Below are 23,423 nucleotides of genomic sequence, written 5' to 3' on the forward strand. Positions count from 1 at the left end.
ATGTCAACCAAACAGTCAGATAGGTCAGTCAAACTTTATTAGTAGATTACAAACCAGCGTTCTGACAACTCCGTTCACTCCCAAAATGAATAAACAGCTGTTTTATTATTTTCCGCGATTCAATAAACACCTAAAAACAGTCTGATGCTGTTACGGTAAATCAAACGTTAGTGCAATCACAATATAGTAACACTCGAAATAGTGCAAAGCAACAACACATCAAAAACTCAACGTTGCTCAAACGATAATGTCACACAACACAACACACAAAATAAACATTTAAAGCTCACTTTATTAAGTTATTCCTAATCCACGAATCCCTCAAATTCTTCTTCTTCAGTGTTCGAATCAAACAGTTGGGCGAATACGGCATCCGACATCCTCCGTCTCGTCGAAGTCATCATTAAACGAGTCAGTGTCGCTCCTGTAAATGTTAAATTCTCTCGCTGCTGCTCTATTCCCGTGTTCTAGTGTGTGACTGATCGCCTTGAGTTTAAACTCTGCGTCGTAAGCGTGTCTCTTAATAGGGGCCATTTTGGGGTCTTTTACATAAACACACAGAAACTGCACGCCTCACGTAGTCATATATCCCAGCATGCACCGCACGCTTCTTCTTCTACGAGGGAAAATGAAGTTGGTGGTTGCTTACCCTAGTTGCGAGACCTCTTGTGGCATGTTTAATTCGAACACTAAAGAAGAAGAATTCGAGGGCTTCGTGGATGAGAAATACCTTAATAAAGTGAGCTTTACATGTTTATTTTGTGTGTTGTGTTGTGTGACATTATCGTTTGAGCAACGTTGAGTTATTGATATATTGTTATTGCTTTGCACTATTTCGAGACGTCGTTAATGGAGTCAGTGTCGCTGCTGTTGTCCAGCAGTTCAGTGACGATACCTGCTTTTCAGAAATCATGTCTCTCAATAGGAACCATTTTGGGGTCTTTACATAAACACACAAATGGAAATGAAAACGGCACACCTGGCGCAGTCATATATCCCAACATGCACCGCGCGCTTCTTCTCCTACGAGGGAAAATGAAATCGGCGGCTGCTTACCGTAGTTGTGAGACCTGTTGTGGCTCAATATTAGTCCATATATAAGGCGCACCGGATTATAAGGCGGAATGTCAGCTTTTGAGAAAATTTTAGGTTTTTAAGTCCGCCTTATAGTGCGGAAAATACGGTACTTATGTTTAGATGTGGACTGAAAGTCTTATCTTTAAAAGAACTGGTGCCAACATGCAGTGATAACCAGACCTAAAAAAGAATTAGCTATCGTTGCCTCATTTTGCTGCTAAATGAAAGCATTGAAACCTAAGTACAGCGATCAACAAAGAGGCTGACGCTTTTATTTTTACTTTACTGTCGCTCTTACCAACAGTCTTTGGATATACCAATGAACACACATTTCACCCCAGTCAGCGCTAATCGTAACAACAAATATTTCTCATTCTGCATTAATCACAGATAAGGTGAGCCAGTTGATACACAAACCTTAAATCTCTGGACTTTAGCAACAAAAAACATGATTAAAACTTTTATTAATAGATTGCACGGATGATGATGATGATGTTGTGCATGCTCCACGTGAAAAAAGAATGGCAAGCAGGAAGCCAAGCCGATATGTATTTTTTAATTTTTTTTTTATCAGAACACAGCATTGTCTTTTGTCAAAACACAGCAATTTTGGTTTTGCTGTAATAATTATGACAATATGTTGGTGTCCCATATTGTTAAATTTCTTACTTAACAGCTTTTGAACATTATTGAAATAATGAAATTACTATTAATTTCAACTTCCGCAGTATAAAATCCTTCAAAATAAAAATGCTTTTTTCAAACATGTGTACGTTTTCTAGTTTTTTGGTAGCTGTCTAGTCACCGTTCCAAAAGTACCAATTTTGAAAAAAATTACAATGATACCATCCCTTGGGGGGCTTCACGGTGGCAGAGGAGTTAGTGCGTCTGCCTCACAATACGAAGGTCCTGCAGTCCTGGGTTCAAATCCAGGCTCGGGATCTTTCTGTGTGGAGTTTGCATGTTCTCCCCGTGAATGCGTGGGTTCCCTCCGGGTACTCCGGCTTCCTCCCACTTCCAAAGACATGCACCTGGGGATAGGTTGATTGGCAACACCAAATTGGCCCTAGTGTGTGAATGTGAGTGTGAATGTTGTCTGTCTATCTGTGTTGGCCCTGCGATGAGGTGGCGACTTGTCAGGGGTGTACCCTGCCTTCCGCCCGATTGTAGCTGAGATAGGCGCCAGCGCCCCCCGCGACCCCAAAAAGGGAATAAGCGGTAAAAAATGGATGGATGGATGGACCATCCCTTGGGAGTGCTGAAAAAAAAGATATACATCCGATTTGTGATTCCTACATATTTCAATTCTATATTGATTCATAATCTTTTATTTACAGATATCACTAATAATGATTATCTTGAAGAAGATAGTGAGAGGTAGACTTTGCCAAGGCAACACATTGTGTAAATGTATACATCTGCTACAGGATATTAATACAGTGGAACTCCTAAATCAGTGGTGCCCAGAGGGTGGCTTCCCAATTTTAATAGACATTCATACTGACCTCTTTCAAGCTCACGCAATCATTGATAGCATGTCTGAAAAGCTACTCTATGGAACGTCACAATCTCCACCACCTTATTTTTTTGTGGTATGTAGCTAAACTCCTCGCTCATGCTGCTGTAAACTTCAAATTGTTGCGTTTGGCCTCTAGCCCATTGGCATTTTGACCCTTGGAGGTAAAAGGCTTGGCCACCCCTGATCAAAAGAGGAGTTTGTAGACTCGGCAAACCTGATGAGACTTCAGTTCAGGGAGCAAAACAAGGCTTTCACTTGTACGCATGTCACTTTATACGTCATCACTTGGTATCAAAGCGAGGGCAGAAGCTTTGAATGTGGTTGACCAAATTCTGTTTTTAGCTCTGCTGAACTCTTGGTATCTTGACCAGAGAATTAAATCTTCTTACTAGTCTTTTCAAATCCAGCCCTTAAAACACACCTTTAAAGTGAGTCCAAGAATCCGAACAGAGTGGATCCAACTTGGTCATCCTAATTAGAAAATCAAATGGACACAGTAGAAAAGTTCCAGACCTTCCAGTCCTTGCTGTGCTTTTTTCAGATGTCGCATCTCCCGAGAACCTCGCTCAAAGGGACCTGACATTTGATTTGATTAAGCCGCTTCTGTCGGAAGACCCACCCACCAGGAGGTAGCAAGCAATTCCCAGCACGGCTCGGTGCACGCTTCCACTCGCAAGAAGGATTACAGTCAGTGTATACCCTCATTTGCCGCTGATTGGAGCGCACGTACTGCAGACATCCATCGGCGCTTCTGGGGGGATTGCAGCGAGAGACAAGCCGGAAGATAAGGATGGCGAGTGGGAGGCAAGGCGAGAGAGATGGAGTTATCCTTGCTCTCATTACAGTGGGGAAATGTGAGGGTCCCGATCCAAGAGAATGATGAAGGACTCTGTGGAGGAGGCCTCTGAGAACCAACAAAGACGGCTTTAGTTTCACTGGCAGCATGAATTTGCATAGCTTAGAAGCCAGCACGACTGAACCCATGAAAAGACACAACTGCCGATTGCTTGGACCTAAATGTGAGAGAGGGAGGGAAGCAGGACTGAGAAGAGCGAGGACTTGGAACTTTCCTCAGTGAAAAAGATGCATGCAAGCATGCATCCTTGCCAGCGAACAACTCGGAGATGAAGTAGCGAGCAGACAAAACATTCAATATGAACACACAACTGTCATGTTCCATTCTCGCCGCCTCTTCTCATCAATTTGAAGCGGTGAACATGGACACGTTCCAACAGTTCGGTTTGGCCTTATCGTTAAAAGGTCGGCTGGGTATTCGACCACTTGTTCACACCTTTTTGATGAGGCAACAACCACAATAGGGGAAGAAATTGATTGGTGGACATACTTGGCAACAATAGTCACTACTAGAAAAACAACTGCCCACCGCACTCGTTTTTGATGCATTACACTTGGGATGTACTTAGGGCTGGGTGGTATGACCCAAAAATTCATATCACAGTATAAAATGAATCCCTTCACAGTAACAGTATATATCGCGGTATAAATGTTGCAGTGTACAACTGTGTGGAGTTTGCATGTTCTCCCCGTGAATGCGTGGGTTCCCTCCGGGTACTCCGGCTTCCAAAGACATGCACCTGGGGATAGGTTGATTGGCAACACTGAAATGGCCATAGTGTGTGAATGTGAGTGTGAATGTTGTCTTGTCTATTGGTGTTGGCCCTGCGATGAGGGATCGACTTGTCCGGGGTGTACCCCGCCTTCCGCCCGATTGTAGCTGAGATAGGCACCAGCGCACCCCCAAAGGGAATAAGCGGTAGAAAATGGATGGGATGGATGTACAACTTACATTAGAAGTGTTTCTGAATATGTTGTGTAGTCCCTCAGCAAAGCCTCACTGATTTAAAAAACAACAACAAAAAGGTACAAAAGTGCTATACAAGTATAATCCATTTACCATTTACCAAAAGCAAATATACCATGCATTTTTTGAGCATTTATTGTGCAGAAGAGAAACAGGAGGATAGTGCCTCCGAAGTACAAAGATTCTTACAAAAATAAAGTAGATATTGTTACAGTACTTAAAGTAAGAAAGGTTTTCTCTAAGGCAAATGGAAAAAATAGGAAAAAGTTCTGTAATCCAAAAAACATTACAAATCCCACATTTTAAAGAACACACAAAAAAACAAACGTTTTAATGAGACTAATTCATGTACACGGAACATGCTTTTCGTCACTGAACACTTTGTTTCATTTCAAATCAATTTCAAGCTGCAAAAAACAACACTAAACCTTAGTTGCCAACAATAAGGTTTTTTCTCTAATCCAAAAAAGTGCAAAATTTAGCTAACACATTTTTCACATCTTAAAGAACATCCAAATTCTAAAATGCACTACTTCAAGTACACAAAACAGACTTTTGTTTTGTTTGTCTCTTGTGCAATAGTGTCACTGACTGACTAAACAATATATTTTTAAGAGAGAAAAACTTCAAGTACACTTAGCATTTTATCAGTAAAAACAACCATAAAAAAAAGCAGCACATTTTAAATGAAAATCACAAGCTGCAACACTGAACTTCAGTGTTTACTCCAGCTCACTTGCTTCCTAAGTTCCCATCCTCTTTTATAGGTTGTTTATCAGAAACACAAGCTCTCCACAGTCTCTGGCTTTGATGTAGACCGGTGGCATGGTTTTAATCATCTGTTTAAACCCGTTGTATTCAACCGTTTGGAAAGGGACCGTGTCTTTGCACAAGTTTGTTGCCATAGCTCTTGTTATGTCATTCCACCGCATTCTCTTTCTGTCACAACGAGCATTTCCCGTGCTCGTAGACTGAGCTGGTGTTTAAGCCGACCGCAGCCATGGGCTCTCTCCATACTCAAGCACATGTTTTGATTTTTCAAATGGGAAAATAAATTACATGTGTTACCTTTGTTGGTGGTCACAGTTACTCCACACATCTTGCAGATTACATTTTTCTGCTCAACTTCCGACTTTTTAAATCCAAACCACGTCCAAATCAAGCATGTAGCACAGTTTTTTTTTACTAGCTCCTGTAAATTACTGTGCTTGTGACCTTTTACACACAGATGTAGGTGCGATGACATCATCGACGGTATGACAGCAGAGCACTCATCTCTACCCTGGACAAATGTATATCGTTTCCACCGTCATGCCATGAAATTTTTCCGCTGAAATTATTCTCTGCATTTGACCGATCGTCCTTGATCACCCCATGGGAGGTGAGGGGAGCAGTGAGCAGCAGCGGTGGCCGCGCCCAAGAATGATTTTTGGTGATTTGACCCCCAATGTTGAGTGTCAAGCAGGGAGGTAATGGGTCCCATTTTTATAGTTTTTGGTATGACTCTGTCGGGGTTTGAACTCACAACCTACCGATCTCAGTGCGGACACTCTAACCACCCCTGCCTTACACTGTCGCCAAAGTATGTGTCACGATATGCATCAAGGTGTGTTCCAATATCTTTGGAAAATCAAGAAGATTCGGAATGTAGCATGCAGAAATATTACAGTACCAAAACCAATGTCTTGTTGGAAATGTGCATCTTAAACTTGAGGATGAAATGATGAAAGATGAATCTCTTCATATAATGATTATTTTAACCAAAATGATCAAAGTTATGAATATTATCACATTATATTCCTTAGCCTTTTTTTTAAGCATAAAAAATATTGCAATCGCGTGTAATAAATGAATGAATCACATTAAAATAGTAAATCCTTTTAACAAAGAGATTTTGAAACAGGTACGATAATCTTTTTTTGTATTTTCAAAAGCTTAGCACACAATAGAACACAAGCTAGACCAGAGGGTGTCAAATGTAAGGCCTTGGTTTGAATCGGCCCGCGGCGTGCAACAGGAGCCTGCTGATTTTAAAAATTTGCTGCAATTGTTTAATGCAAAAAACTGCTGTTCAAAATGTGTCCGCTGGATTGGCTGACGCGGAAATTTAGAAGGAATCAGTGTAGGTGCGAGCAACCAGCCGATCTTGTTGTGGCTGGCCGCAAAAGGCGGAAAACTGCACAATGCCTTCTTTCCTTGTAAAAGATCCACTCAACGGATAAAATAACGGTAAGATGCAGGGACTTAAGTCACTTAAGTCCATCATCTTTGTAGTAGTAGAGTTCCATGTAGCACTCGCAATTGGTCAAGATCGCGATGCTCACCCTGAACTTCATTGTAAAAATGTGTGTTTGTACATTTGTTGTATGTTCTATTTTATATAATGCGTAACATTGGACACATTTGTAGATGTTACTTTGATTTCGGCTTATTTGTCATTTTGATAACTGTTTTGTTTATATTATAATACTAATATTTGAATGATGATAAATGGATGTGTTAAAACATGTTTTTACTGGTGAACTGCCAACATAAAAATGTTAAAGGGAAAATGCTTAAAGTTTAATGGTTTTGTAAAAACACTGAGACAAAGTCTGAGTTCATTGTGTTCTTCATGGTGTTTTTGAAACTGCACCAATTTTGTCTTCAGAATTTTCAACTAACTTGAACTGTTTTGCCAAGAGGATTGATTATTTGCAATAGGTACATTTTCAGAATGTGCTTGTTTTATTTTTAGCCAAAGTAAAACAAAGAAAACAATCTGAATTTGTCTTTATTCTTAAGCTATTGTGCAATGATGTTTCAGTCCAGCCAACATTGGGATAGATTCTCCTAAAATAAAATAAGTTTGGAACCCTGGAGCTAGACATCTGGAATAAATGTCCTCAATTGAACAATATTGCGGCACATTTGAATACAAACAAGTACCAAATAATTATAATTGCATATTATTTACACATACAAAGTTTACAAGGCAGAACTGTATTAGAAAATATTCAGTAAACTTGTCCACATCAGTTTACTGTATCATGAGCTGAACTTCATAAATTATCGTGGCCACGCGGTGTCGCCAAGAAACAATTACTCCACTTCAAGTTAAAGACAGCATAAGTCAATTCTAGAATGCATAATAAATAGTGTAGATTAGTGTTTTATACCTGTCATTATTCTTTGTTGGGCTCATTTCATTGGCTCAAACCTGTTCTAACATTCCACACAACAAAATATTAAAAGTATGATTTCTGCTGATATCGTTATCGCATAGGAAGTAAAAAGGTTGTATCACAAGACTGCTACATCTTTTATCTACAGGACATGGGGTGGAACATCAACAAACTAAAGATGTTATTGTTAGTTTTGACTGAACATCACAAGCAAACAACTCATGCAGCAGGAATGGAAAATGTACACTTTTAAAATCGTAGAATACCTAACAAGCTTTAGACTGTTTTTCTTCGGATAAGAGTATTAGCAAAAGGAGTTAGAGCAGCAATGTATTAGCACAATCTGCTATTGTGTGCTAAGAGAAGACAACAAAAAGGCGAGCAGATGTTTCTCAATGGCCTGCAGCGATGATGATGGTGGTGGCTGGCCCACATCAGCTCTCTAATGACTCTCGTAGCATCACTGAATTCGCTGGTGGTTTAAGTTCATCTCAACAACTACAGTTCTCTGCATAGTCACTAAACTATAGTGTTGAAAAAATAAAATATAATAATGTAGTCTATAAAGGTAATCATATCACAATAATATTATAATCACTATAATTATTCATTTGTCTCCGTCTTGGTTTGGTTGCAACTCAATTCAATTTGCACCCGCGGATGCACATTACCAAGCCTAATCCACAGGGGGCGCTAACAATGCTGGTCCAAATTCAATCAGAAAAACTGCAGAGTTTTCCAATGGAGTTGAAGAGCGTAAAATCAACAGCTGTCGTTAGGGTTGCAGTATCATATTGATTATTTAGACAATGGTGCATTGTTTATAGACCACAACGTCTGCCAAGATGCAATTCTGATTCAGTTCACTGACCTGCGATCAATATGAAATATATTCAACACTCTGACTTATATTCAGATCATGCCTGCCAAAAAGTGACTAGAATGTACTATAATGTTATTTTTTTTAAACAAACGAAAACTCCTCCATTATTTATTAGTCATATTTTATTTTACTGTTGGCTGGAGCTGACATTGTGGGTTTCCAAAAAAAAAAAGTATGCGTCACAGCCAAGTGCTTATTATTGAGCCTACGATCACTACAGTGTCCCTGGATTGATGGATTGTTACGTGCCTTATTACTATTTACATTTACGAGATAGGGTCAACTCATAGGTCAGTAGATTGACGGCACTGCGAAGCTTAGTAGCCCAATGATGCTTTTACTGCAGCGGACCACGACCAAATTTAGCTGATGCAAGGGTGCAGACAGTGCAAGACGTTGCAGCTTGTTGCACGTCACAGATCATGACAGGAGTTTTGCGACGAGGTGATTGTTACAAACTTCAGTAAATATTCTTGTATGACGTAGAACAGAGGTGTCAAACGTACAAACCGCGGGCCGTCTTAGGTAAATCGGGCCCACGGCTCGCAAAATAAGTTTGCTTAATGAAAGAAACTGCCATTCTAAATGTATCTACTGGATGTCGCAATTGCAATTCAAGTGAAACCCACGTCAAAAATGACACTGTTTAAAGGTGACATGTCAGCTGGTTTTAAACGCTATCTTGATTGGCTGCCGCTACTCCAATCAGCGCAGGTTCAAGCAATCAGCTGCTCCTATTTTGGCTGGCGGCATACTAATGCAGTATCGAATCACAATACGTTTTTGCATCGTTAGTTGCTTGAGAGACAATGGCTACATCGATAGAAAGTGGATGGACGGATGGACATTTCTGATTAATTACAAAACTTAGGGGCCTGAAGATTGTCAGGGAAGTTAACAAGGTAAGAAGAATGGTCCACACACTCTTAATATTCAAAGTTGTATTGTTTATACTTCATATTGTCATGGTGGGCAAACTTACACGGCGCGCTCTTATTAGCGGGCAATTTTAATCGGCGGATTCGGCCGGCGCGCACTTATTTGGGTGGTGGGCAATCTTATCCGTTGGATTCGGCGCGCCCATATTCGACGTGCACATATCTGGGTGGTGGGCCTTATTTTTTGATTGATGATGACTAATGATGAGCAGCTAGTTTCCTGACATTTGGTTGCAATATACCTTTTACACAAGCGTGTTTAAGCTGTGATATTTAGCTTTTGAATTTGATGTGTGTATGATTTTCTGTCAGAGCATAAAGTGCTCTGACTGTGTTTTTACAACCTTGTCAGTAAGTTTTCCATGAACTCTTTGTAAAATAGCTGCAGCCCTTCCTGTAAGCAGTGCTGCACGTGAACTGAGCTTTTCAGCTCTAACGCTCATAACAACTAATTTTTCGTACAACAATGGTTGACACGAGGCTTAGCCATTTAGGTATCCTATACATTGGTTATGATTAGGGTTCTCCTGTGTCCAGGGACATATTTCCAGGGGACACATTTCCAGACAACATAAACAATGAAAAATGACAAAATATTTTGTGATAATAAAAAAAATCAATGCAATCATTGCAGTATCGACTCAATACGCTCTTGTACTTGGTATCATTATAGTGTATGTCAGGTGTAGGTACACCCATGACCAATTTTCCCTCCAATTTTTCATGTGTGAGCAAACGCCAAAACTCCTTGAGCATTCAGTGGCGCACATGTGAGCTACGGCAGACGTGCACACTGTTATGCGCACATCTTTTTATTCAATTTTGTGCGCAGCCTAGATTTGCCGTGCGCAGAGGGAACGTTGCCCATGACATCTATTGAGAAGTGCTGGCTTACGGTTAGCTATTGTATCCTCCTACGGTGTTAAGTGAACCATGTTTAGCTACTCCTCGTCCTGCAGGGATGATACCTTTAAGAAACTTACTTAAAACACTGCAAACTGCAGATGGATGTTAGCCGTCAGCTAGCTTTGTTTTAAAGCACCTTTAGTGGAGATGCACTTCAGTGTTATAGCGTCACATTTATCATTTATCATTTTTTTGGAGCCAAAATGCGTCCGCATCGTGTCTGCCTGTAAGCCATAATGTCCGTGAAAAAAATAATTTCAGTTTCAGAGGCATTATAGTATTATTTTTGAGTCATTACTGAGGAAGGGGGCACGCAGTAGAAAATCGATGGACGGAAGTACCGCGGTACTTTATTAGCACAGGTATACCATACAAATAATAGCTCCAGCTGCTTCTGGGGTAGACTGACTCTTTTTTGGTACAATACCTGAAAAAAAAGTCTTGGACATGCCACGGATCCTCCTGTTCCAGCCGGCACTACTATGTGTATGTTTTCAGTTCGTTCAGAGTACATTATTTGCATATATCCTATTAATCCTTCGTTACCATTTATCTACTGTGGTTCTTAAAAAATATAATTTCATAAAATGAAACTAAAAACTCTGACCCCTGAATTACACTAGATGCAAATATGCATACCTTTATTGATACAATACATAATTTTGCCCAATATTTCAAGTCAAACCATGATAACACAATATTTAACAAAACAATATCGCAATAAGTGCTTTAAGTTAACATGCTTTCAAGTAGTGTTGATACTATTTTGGTATCAAAATGTATTTTGATTATTTTCGATACTTTTAAAAATAAATGGGACCAGAAAAAAAAAAAATCATTATTGATTTTAATTATTAAAAAAGCTTACGATACATTAAGAACAATTTTAGAACACTGAAATAAAATGGCATTAAATAACATGGGACACTGGACAATTTATCTTTCAGTACCAAGTAAGCAAACGAGTTACAGTACAAAGGCTCCTAATTAGGCACAGTAACATATTGTGTCATTTATGATTGCATTATTTTGTCAAAATTATGAGGCAGAAAATGGATGGATGGATTATTATTCTACTTGTTCATTCGTGGGTATTTTATTTTTTAACATGTTCCATCTACCTTTCTGTTAAAATGTAATACGCCCTTATTTTTCTGTTGTTTAGCTACTGCACACAAGTTTTGGGTAATACTACAAATATAGCTATTAATCCAATACCAAGTAGTTAAAGGGTCATACATGATATATATGGTATAGTATAGTATAGTATAGTATTTTATAGTATAGTATAATATATCGTCATTATCGCCCAACCCAACATGCTTCAAAGCATCCCTTGCAGGGCGGCACTTCAGTGTTTATGGCTTCACCTTTATTATTAGTTTTGAAGCAAAAATATGTCCAGTCTCCCTCATCCATTCTTTTCCGGTTGCAAGTGCTCCGTGTGTGTGTGTGTGTTGATTTACATGCAGCTCATATTATTGGCAACGTCTTCCAGCTACAAATAACTATTCCAACTTCACAGACTTTGTAAAAAGGTCAGCGAGATATCACATACCCAGAAGATGCCAGACACAGTGTGTTCCTGGGCTGTAAGAAACATCCAGCGACCTGTTGAAATCCTACCATGACCAATGTAATTAGGACCCTTTCGCCTCTACTACCATAGAACTTGGAAAGACTCTGATCAGTTAAAATGGGGAAGAACGAAGGAACGTCTGGAAGGAAATGATAGGAAATAAATAACACAGGGAGGGCACTGGCAAGAATCTGAGGTCTTGACGAAGACCACACCACACACCCATAATCACAACAATCACAGCAAACTTGGCTGAATCACAGCTTTTGGCCGAAGGGAATAATCAAGATCGCAGCCGGTCCAAAAGAAAACATCGTCACACAGTGTATCAGACCAACCACAACCAACCAGCCCTCTCACCAAACCCTTTAACATAGAAATAAACAAAACAGCAATAGGAGAACTAAAACCCGGAAAAGCGGCAGGGATTGATGACATACTGCCAGAAATGATACAGATCTGGCTCCTGGATTGGTTGAACAAATGTATGGCACAAAATACCATCTTCCCTGTCTGTAGAAAGGCCAAAGTGGTTGCAAAGACCTATCATCCCCAAAGAGACACCGACCCATCTCTCTTCTCTGCATCCCTCGCAAGCTCTACGAGCATACTTGCCAACCCTCCCGGATTTTCCGGGAGACTCCCGAAATTCAGCGCCTTTCCCGAAAACTTGCCGGAAGAAGTTTTCTCCCGAAAATCTCCCGAAATTCAGCCGGAGCTGGAGGCCACGCCCCCTCCAGCTCCATGCGGACCTGAGTGGGGACAGCCTTTTTTCACGTCCGCTTTTCCACAATATAAACAGCTTGCCTGCCCAATTACGTCACAACATCTACGGATTTTAATAAAAGACTGCACACACAAGGAGACGAAGCAGAAGAACGAGGAAGTTACAGCCATGACGACGCCGTCGACGAGCAAAAGGAAGAAATACGCTTGCAAGTTCCAAAACGATTGGAAACAAGAATTTCAGTTCATCCAGGAGAGTTCGAAGGGGAAGGGGTATGTTGCCTGTAAATATTGTAGAACAGACTTCTCCATTGAACACGGTGGCCGAACGGATATACTCAGTCATGAACGGTCAGCGAAGCACAAAGCGTCCGCAGCGCAGCATTGCTCACAACCCAGTATTATGGGCCACCTCGCAAAATGGAGACCCGATGGTGTAACTTATGCTGAGACAAAGATGGCTATGCTGATAGCTGGAAGCAACATCCCGTTCTCCTTCGCGGATGTCTACAACAAATCCGTGAAGGATATGTTCCCGGATTCAGAGATCGCTCGCCAGTACACAAATGGCAGAACAAAGGTTACTCAAATAGTGAATGGTAAGTGTTGTTGTTGTTTTTTTAGTAACCAGCAAGCACAGTACAGTTAGTAGAACAACTGTGTTTTTATTACTGTGTATTTGATAAGTGCCGTCTGAAATTAAACTATTTATTTTATTTATATATATAATAAAATAAATATATATAGCTAGAATTCACTGAAAGTCAAGTATTTCTTAACCACACCCCCCGCCCCAACTACGCCTCCACCCCACCCCCGACCACGCTCTCTCCCACCCCCCGACCTCCCGAGATCGGAGGTCTCAAGGTTGGCAAGTATGTCTACGAGAGTCTGCTACTCCAACACCGCATGCCACTCATGGACACTGAGCTGAGAGAGCTACTGAACCTCACCCAACACACGTAGGATGTTTTTGACGGAAAACTAATAACTGGAACATCTTTCAAAGATATTTTTACTGCCTATGACAGTGTCCAACATCGTACTATGGCCAGGAAATTACTGGACATGACTGGTGACCTGAATCTCTGTCAAGTCATCATAAGCCTCCCCAAAAACTGGCACTTCAACATCAGGTTGAATGACCAGAGGAGCAAATGGAAAGCCCCCCAAAAAACGGCCTCCAACATCATGTGATGGGACACAAGTAGGGGATTTTATTTTTTTTGTTTTACTGCCATGCAAGTCTTATTTTATTGCTGTGGATTTCAAATTGCATGTTTTTATTTTGTAGGATTTGATTATAGTTTTATTTGCATGTTTTTATATTTTAGAATTTGATTGTATTTTGAATTGCACGTTTTTACATTTTAGAAGTTGATTGTATTTTTAATTGCATGTTTTTATTCCTTGTGGACTTTGCTGGTATTTTAAGACATTGCCCCTTTTAGCTGGTTGCCCCTAACAACCAAAGTGCCCAATCAAACGGCACGGGAAATTGGACGCACCTGAGGAGCATTAGGACTGCACATTTAAAAGGAGCAGCAAGAGGAGGAAGACGAAAGGCAGGGGCGAGAGAGAAGGAAGGCTCGACAGAGGGAAACGACAGGCTTGGATGACAGGACAAAGAGGACGGCAGGATTCGGCAGGTTCTGGCCGGAACGCAGAGGAATCAACAGGCTTTGCCAAGGGCGACCGAGTGAACGCACGCAGGATGGGAAGGAACCCCCGGACCACGCAGTAGACCCCGCAGGCTACCGGAACGAACCCCAAGACGTCCACAACAGGCAGGGGCAGAGGAAACTCTGCCGCCCAAGTAAGTGCCGTACTGTTGTGGATCTGTGGGGACACCCAACTGCCTTTGGCTGTGGGCTTGCGGGCTCCTGCGTCGTACGCTGGCTGTGTGGTTCTGTGGACAGGGGGGCGATTTGGACCCAGAGACCTGCGGAGACCCCCGGAGCGACCAAGAGGCGGAGCGGGACGGGTGCGGCCACGTAGGTACCGCTAGTGACTGAGACTGGCGAGGAGAGTGGGCGTGCCCCAACACTTTGACGCAGAACTACAGCAACGGCAGGGGAAACCCTGCCTTGTGTGTAAGTGTGGCGTCAGCCCGGATAGCGTCGCAGTTTTTTGTTGATTTTATCTCCGTGGCCAGCCTCCCTTTTTAATTTTTGTGCAGGAGGATGCCGTGGAAGGGGCGGAGCCAAGATACCCACACGCCTGTTGGCCCCTCGCCCAGCACCTTTGTACCATCTGGTATTTTAGCATCACCAACGTGACTGTTTTTATTGTATTTTAATAAATTGTGAACCGGTTAATCATCCTTCCTTATTTTGGACAGCTGCTCTCACTACATTGGGTTCTTAATATGTATATTAACAATTTTTATTGGTTTTAAGCAACAACTGTATTAGATTTTAATATTTTTTACCACTCGGGACCATTACAATCACATACTGTCCCCCCTCCTGTTCAACATACAGTATACACAAAAAAAAAACAGTCATTACACTCAGAATGCCAGCCTTTCATCTATGCAAAATACCTCTGCATCACCACCCAACAAATAGACCTCCAGAAGATTGAGAAAACCTGAGTGTTACTAGGGATGGCCACAAACTGTTAACGATACACTTTCCATGTATCTTGGTGTTACATTGACAAGGAAACTCTCTTTCAAAAAATACCTGGAGAACACCAAAGATCGAACAGTCACAATAACATCCTGTCCAAACTGGTGAACTATGAATCCACCAACAAACTGTGCAACTGCCATGGAAAATACCAAAGTGGTTGACACAGCCTTAACTTACAGTAGCCACATAATCACGGTAGGTGTCAGACAACACCTGTCCTGTGCCGCCATCTTTCCCCCGCATATCAGACGGCCATAGGTATCTAGGTATCGCTCACGCTAAAAAAAGAACACAGGAGACAGATATCAGAAACACCTTGCAAGGCCAATTAACACCTCCACGCAGGCTCTGATCCAGAGCCTGTTTTGTGCAGATAGTGCTGCCCTTCCAGACAACCAAACAAGTAGCAATGACCAACATCTGAGAAGATAAATGCCAAAGAAATGGCACACAAGCTCTTGAATGGCTAGGGAGATGAATCATACCAACGGAAAGCCTCGCCAGTGGCCACGACCTTATTATTAATTTAGTTAGAATGTCTTTATTTTAGCATTGATTGATTGTATGTACATTTATTTTTCATTAGTTTGTATTAGTCCCTTCATTTGCGGCATATTGTATTAGTATTTACTTTGTAATCAGCATGACCTGAGCCTTGATAATAATCTTTGTGATTAACATATTTTTAATAACATTTCACAATATTTGTCCTGTAAAACTGTAAGTAGGTTAAATATAAATATTGAATATGATTAAAATCAAAAGCAAGATTATTATTTCAGTGTGTTTCAGGGGGCCCCTTTTCCCTTTGTAGTGGAAAAGTTGGGTGCTGAGGTAGAAAAGGTTGAGAACCTCTGTCTTAATAAACTGGGTGTGGAACAAAAAAAGATGCAAGCACCGATGAAAGTCTGGAACAGAAGACGACACGTTCAGTGGTGGATCAGAGCAGACAATGTCCCCAACCTACTGCAAAGTGCCGATGCCCCCCGGTGCAGTCCAAAAGACCTGGCAGAAGCTGTGGCGTGTGCCCAGATTGCTGATTGCTTTAACTTATATTCATCCCTTCGGTAACCGTTTGAGAGTAACTAATTAAAAAAAAAATTAAATCCGGACATAGTTTCCGCATGGCCTCTGCAAAAGAGCTTACATGAGAGTGGTGGTGTGTGGGTGTTGGGATTTTTTATTTTTTTATTTTATTTTTTTTTAATGCACACATGTTAAAATTATCTATATAGGTGATGGCAAGTCATATATATTTGTGTATTTCAATAATTTCCCCTGAACTACACATAATTGTAAATAGCTGCATCTCCTAGAATCCTTTGTGCAGCGCTGGACCGGCAAAGTGGGTGCGTTGAACGCTGTAAGCAAGAAATTTAATGTGTTTGTATATGTCGTAGATAAAATTAAATGTTATTTTGGACAATAAATCTGTCAATAACCAATTGAGTTATGTTGCTAACACACAGAAAAACATGCCCAGGCCAAAACATAACCTCTTTGGCGCAGGTAAGAAAGTCTGCCTTCTGCAAAGCAAAGCGCGCCACATTCGTTTCGAGCATTTCCAATGCGACACAGAGCCAGTCTGTCCCATTGCACACCACAGCCGAAAATCCATCCATCCATCCATTTCCTACAGCTTATCCCTTTCGAGGTTGCGGGGGGCTCTGTAGCCTATCTCAGCTACATTCGGTCGGAAGGCGGTGTACACCCTGGACAAGTCGCCACCTCATCACAGGGCCAACACAGATAGACAGACAACATTCACACTCACATTCACACTCAAGGGCCAATTTTAATGTGGCCAATCAACCTATCCCCAGCTGCATGTCTTTGGAAGTGGGAGGAAGGCGGAATACCTGGAGGGAACCCATGCAGTCCCGGGGAGAACATGCAAACTCCACACAGAAAGATCCCAAGCGCAGGATCGAACCCAGGACCTTCATATTGTGAGGCAGATGCACTAACCTCTTCGCCACCGTGCTGCCCACAGCGGAAAATCAACCCCCGAAAAATGTTCAACGGGAAAAAAACAAGTAAACTAAAAAGCTACTTGATGCATCCTATTTTTGCTGCACTCAGGTAAAAAGCAGAACGGGACAAGTTGCACCACATAAACACAAAAAATATTATTGAAGCCAGCAAAGCCGAACATCAGTTAGTGAGGTAATTACATTATTAAAAGTTATATTTTCGTTTACTTTTCTGAAAAACAACATTTTCCAGACTTACAGTATATAAAGCAATGATCACTGTAGAGGACACTGCTTCTCATAATGTAAAAGTTGAAAGTCACTAAACTGTCCATAATTTTTTTCACACTTGTTACTTTAGAGATATTACCTGTTAGTTATTCTTTTGTATTTTTTCTTGAAACAGTAGATGTATATACACATACATATCAGGGCTGTGAATCTTTGGGCACTGCACGATTGAATTAAATTAAATTATTGGGGGTAATGATTTGATTCATAATCGGTTCTCGATTCAAAACAATTCTCGTTTTAAAATCAATACTTTTTTCAATAACATTGGGTGCTAGTTCTATGATTAACCATGTTCCTCCATAAAATAAACAAACAACACTGATTAATGTTCAAACTACTTAAAAAATGTGTTTTTGTTTAATAAAATTCTACAAAAACATGTAATAAAGTCGACTTGTCCAGGGTGTGTACCCCGCCTTCCGGCCGAATGCAGCTGAGATAGACTTCACCATCCCTCACGACCCCGAAAGGAACAAGCGGTAGAAAATGGATGGATGGCATTTAATAAAGTTAAATACAAATAAGGTAAGGCAGGGGTTAGTGCTGGTGGCTCACAATAACAAGGTTCTGGGTTCGTCTTTCTGGGCGAAGTTTGCATATTCTCCCCATGAAAGCGTGGGTTTATATACCAGCAAACACACATCAACCCCCAGACACACGCAGGCTCTAGGCACATTTCTTTCTCTCAATAGGTCCTTTTTCACCTTTTTCACATTATCAATAATTCAAATAAAGTTCCGCCTGTGTTTCCACCAAAAACTACCCGAGTAGATGTCGTTTTTCAGGAACCTTTCGGAGTTCCTCCTAGCTAGGTGGGACTTTTCCACGTGTCCAGGAATTTTTTCAGGGGCGGACTGCGCTGTCGAATGCTAATCCTAAAACTTATTTTTCAAACACACGACCGCCATATGCAGTTTAATGTTGTTTACTATTTTTTTACAAACTTCATTTGGTTACACAAAGCTACGAGAAGTGGAAAGACTCTTTTAAATGTATTTAGGGAGGATGAAGCTGGACTCGAAGTGGCCACCTCAGCTCCTTACTAATCTGAATTTGTTGGATAAATGTTGAAAAAAAGGAGGCAGCACATGATTTGAATGAAGGTAAATAACATCAAATATTAACTATTTTCTTTATTACATGTTGTAAAAGTAGTCGATGACAATCCATTTGTGTCGGTATTAGACTCAACCTGAGTGAACAGAATGCTAATGCTAACAAGCTAATGCTAAAGCCAATGTGTTCATGTTGTCGGTGTGAGATAAACACTGATATTTATTATTTATATACTGTTATTTACAGCAGAAATGGACCACAAGGAATCACCTGACCCTCATGAATTCATCTTTTACTGAGAGGGCGACTTTCTGACTGTTGGAGATTGCATACAAAAGCCTGATTTTTTTATGAACAATTCGTTACACTTAATTATTTTAATCATATTGTTTTGTATATGATTGCTTTGTATTTCAAATACTTACATTTTAGTAAAATAACTGACTTAATATTGTCTGTTTATTTACATGGTATCAATGTAGAAATATAATAAAACACCCTTCCATATGTTATCAGCCTAATTTGTAAAAAGTACCCTGAACTGTGAAATGCAGTGGAAACACAAACCACACACCTCTACAGGAACCTATAGATCCAGGGACCAGAGGTTCCAGGAACCGGTGGAAAGGGGCTTAATAGGGCCCCAAAACAAATTAATTTCCCGGGCAAGCTATTAAGCGTATTTTTTATCCGATTACTAAATGAATCGAACAAACTAATTGATAAATTACTCGATTACTAAAATATTCGATAACTGCAGCCCTTGTAAGTACTCTTCAAGATTTGAAGATAATTTTTTTGTTCCTGTTCCAGGTGTAACCAGTCTGGTCGAGACCGCCCGGCGCTCAAACCTGGGGCAGCGAATGTGAGTCCAGCTCGCTGGGCATCGAGCTAAAAGCCCAAGCTGTCAACTCGGTGTCCAGCACAAGCTCTTAAGGTGTTCGGAAGTGAGGTTTACCAACTTAGACACTGGCGAGTCTGCACTGGATGGCCTCCATGACACTGGCACAGAAAAGTACAGGTGTGTTCCCGATTTTTTTAAAAGCCAAGGGTACAAAAACACATTCTTAAAGGATTGGCCAAAGACAGAACTTTTTTCTGAAGGCATAGGAGTTCAATAGTCTATAGTGAAGGCACTATTATGTGTATAAATACTAGGGGTGTAACGGTACGTGTATTTGTATTGAACCGTTTCGGTACGGGGGTTTCGGTTCGGTTCGGAGGTGAACCGAATGACACGGACATATAAGTAGCGCGCCGCACGTTGTGTAAACAGTGCACACCGAGGCACCATGAATTGATTTACGTGGACCCCGACTTAAACAAGTTGAAAAACTTACTCGAAATATGTACGGAATATGTACTGTACTGTGCAATCTACTGATAAAATTTTCAATCCACCAAAAAAACAACAACACACGGCATGCTAGCAACGATCAAGGTAAAGGACCATACCTCCTCTTTTCACGGGATATGTTCTCTTTGCGGAGCTGTCCAGGTGGAGTTTCTTAAATGCCTCAAATGTCCGGCATTTTAAGTTATGGTTGCGTTTATTTTCAATGTACGTTCAGGGATAAGAAGGGGTTAAAAACAAAACAAAAAAAGTGGTACTCGCAGCGTTAACATTCATGAGGGCGGGGCAGAGACAGAGAGCGAGAGAGTTATGTTAAAGGCGCATGTGTCGCCAGGCTCTGCTTTTTATCCTTTGATTAATCAGATTTAATTTTTTTATTTTCTATAGCAGGGGTGTCAAAAGTGTGCCCCGGAGGCCATTTGCGGCCCACAGCTAATGTTTTAAAGGCCCACGGCACATTCTAAAAATACTATTGAAATAAACAAAAACATAAACAAAAGTGAAATAAAAAAGCTTGAAGGCTGAATGCAATTTAGAAAAAGTTGCAACGTTGACTAATAAAACAAAGCTGTTTTTTTTTATTTCAAACGGTCATTGCTCAAAACATAATATTCAATCAAAATCAATGTTATTATGAAATATTGACCTATCCGAGTTTCCGATTACTTCACATCAAATAATGTTATTATGAAATATTGACCTATCCGAGTTTCCGATTACTTCACATCAAATATTCCACTGAGACAAATATTTTTGGTGGAAGATTTAGCAAATTTGTTAAATAAATAATCAAAAAATGTATATTTAGTTTTTTTTCTTACTGTACCGAAAATTAACCGAACCGTGACCTCTGAACCAAGGTACGTACCGAACCGAAATGTTTGTGTACCGTTACACCCCTAATAAATACCCTTGATTAATTTCAAGCTAAATGTGTGTACCAGTTCCAGGACCAACAAGCTAATTTAAGAAAGTATATTTTAAGAATACTAGTTTAGCAACGACATTGTTAAAATTGCCAAAGGTCATACAATTTAAAATTCAACCACTCTGTCGGATAAAAGTAAATGATGCCATGACCCCCTCACAAACATCAAAAGTATCAATCAATCATCAATCAAAGTTTTTTTATGTAGCCCTAAATCACAAGTGTCTCAAAGGGCTGCACAAGCCACAACGACATCAGAGCAAGAAAAAACTCGAACCCAATGGGATTACAATGAGAAACCTTGGAGGGCGACCGATGCAATAAACGTCGAGTGGCTCTAGCATGATAGTGTGAGAGTCCAGTCCATAGTGGGTCCAGCAAAGTAGAACTCTTTCACATCTTATTTATCAAGTTAGCCAACATGCGCATCTTTTTACGCTACTATGCCGCTGCTAGATTACAGTAAAATAGTGATGCAGATGAGGAAAGGGGAGGAAATGACAGTTTTAAGAATGCACAGCACGGCAGCACACGAGTGCCGAGGTATTGAAAAAAAAAAAAAAACTGAAACTCCATCTGTTCCATCACCAGCTCCTCGGGCCCCGCTTGACGCCGCACTTGCGCCCTCCTCGACCGAGCCATCGAGCGTTATGGGATGTGGTTTCCTCCTAATAAACAACGGCAAGGAGCTTTGACGGGAGGTTTGACCCGCCCGCGTCATGCTTCTTGTGGACCGTGATTTCTTGCAACATCAATAATAGAGGCTCGTAGGAACACTCCAAACACCACCAGCTACGGGCAAACATCATCTCCAGCGGCGACCGAGGTGAGATGATCGAATACGAGCATGCATGAAGCAAGATTCAGTAGGCCTCCTTTTTTTCGAAGTAAATAACACCCTCTGTCATTCCTGCACACAACAGGGCATCTCCTTAGTGGTACCTGGCAACAACAACAACAAGCATCTTCTCTTGTGATTTCTCAGCTTGCACTCAACTTGGGAACGGGGGTCGGGGGGTGGGGGCTTTATAGTAAATTGCACATGAAGGCTGCTTCCTTGATAGTAGCCATGAATCATGATGTCCTCCTCAGAGCTGCATGGAGGAGGATGGCGACTCACATGTGAGGCATCGACTGTCTGTACCACTGGTTGCTTAAAGTAAGGGATTGACTGAAAAACATCCCATAACGGGGTAAAATGAATTATGTTGCAAAAATCACCTTTGAGGTGAGATCCTGTAGAACAATATGCATGCCAGAATAAGGACAGATGCATGATTGGCTAAAAAAAAAATGTTTTTGAAAATAATGCATTTGTATTTATTTTTTTAAATATTTTTTTGCAAGGTCATGAGCATGCATGCATCCCCTCACTCACCGTACACTCCTTGGCAACGGATGCTCTCCACAACCAGCGCCAGTAGCCCCAGAACGCATATTAGCGGATCCATCCTTATTATTCACCGTAATATTCTCTGCATGATCCAGCAGAAATCAATCTGCCGTCGGTTGGGAGTGAGGGAAGGCGGCGGGGGGCGGGCGTCGGATTCCGTTGCCCAAATGCTTCTTTAGAAGGTTCTGGTATATGAGGGGCTTTTTTTTTTTTACAGCCAAAATCAGGCTTGTGTGAGCTCCGGGCAGGTAGCGGAGGGACGCGGGGGACTGCAGGCGGAAGACGGCTCGGTCACGTCGGGCATAGCTCTGGGAGATCCAGATGTTGCTCACTGGTGATGACGATGATGACGAGTCCACACGTCCACGCCGCCGGGCTCAGCCATCATGATCAGCTCGATCGATCGACGCCGACGAACGGGTGCGCTCGCACGGTCACCATCAGCCGAGGAAGGAATGCTGCAGTCCGGGAAGATGAACCTGCTCCACTTCCGAGGGTGTGAGCACCCCGCGGCGCGTGTCCGCTCAAGTCCGCTGCGTGTTTGTTGTGCCGTGCGTGGGTTTTTTTGCCGTGGCAATTATTGCGCAAGACGGGCAAACGAGCGGAGGCACCGCAGCCGGTTGCGAGACGACGTCAGGCGGGAGGAGGTGTGTGGCTCCCCGGGCTCATCAGTATGGGAGAGTCGGCGTCAGGGAAAGGCTGGAGAGACGCAGCTGCTCGGGTGGGAGGAGGAGGATGTGATGCTGGGTGAGAGAGAGACGAGAGAGAGAATTTGGATTCTAGAGCAGTGATTCTTAACCTTGTTGGAGTTACCAAACCCCACCAGTTTCATATGCGCATTCACCTAACCCAGGGGTAGGGAACCTTTTTGGCTGAAAAAGCCAAATATTTAAAAATGTATTTCTGTAAGAGCCATATTTTTTTTTTAACACTGAACACAAATAAACGCGTGCATTTTATAAAAGGTCTCTTATTCTTTGGAATAATATTGTTATTCTGAAGCTAACTGTGGAAGGGGCGTGGCCTGCGGGCCTGCAGCGAAGCAGGGTGTGCCAGTACCGGCTTCGAAATCAGCGACAGGTGCGTAGACGGCCCACCTGGGCCTTGTTATCTAATCACCTGTCGCACTGTTATAAGCAGCAGCCAGGAGGAGAGACGGGGTCGAAGCTAGAGTC

The 23,423-nt window shown here is 41.6% G+C and overlaps 1 protein-coding gene across 5 annotated transcripts in view; it reads right to left on the reverse strand.

Moving 5' to 3' along the window:
- LOC133553186 (MAM domain-containing glycosylphosphatidylinositol anchor protein 2-like) overlaps positions 1 to 22,944 on the reverse strand; it is a 557,311-nt gene extending 534,367 nt beyond the window's left edge. For 4 of the 5 annotated variants that reach the window (XM_061901109.1, XM_061901107.1, XM_061901108.1 and 1 more), the window contains exon 1: positions 22,234 to 22,943. In XM_061901109.1, the coding sequence (XP_061757093.1) occupies positions 22,234 to 22,306 (73 nt within the window). In that variant the 5' untranslated portion in view covers positions 22,307 to 22,943. Of the gene's footprint in view, positions 1 to 22,233 lie in introns of all 5 variants that reach the window. The other variant, XM_061901111.1, reaches the window with a different exon arrangement.
- Positions 22,945 to 23,423: the final 479 nt, after the last annotated feature.

The sequence above is a fragment of the Nerophis ophidion genome, linkage group LG05 (genome assembly GCF_033978795.1).
Source record: "Nerophis ophidion isolate RoL-2023_Sa linkage group LG05, RoL_Noph_v1.0, whole genome shotgun sequence".
Lineage (NCBI taxonomy): Eukaryota > Metazoa > Chordata > Actinopteri > Syngnathiformes > Syngnathidae > Nerophis > Nerophis ophidion.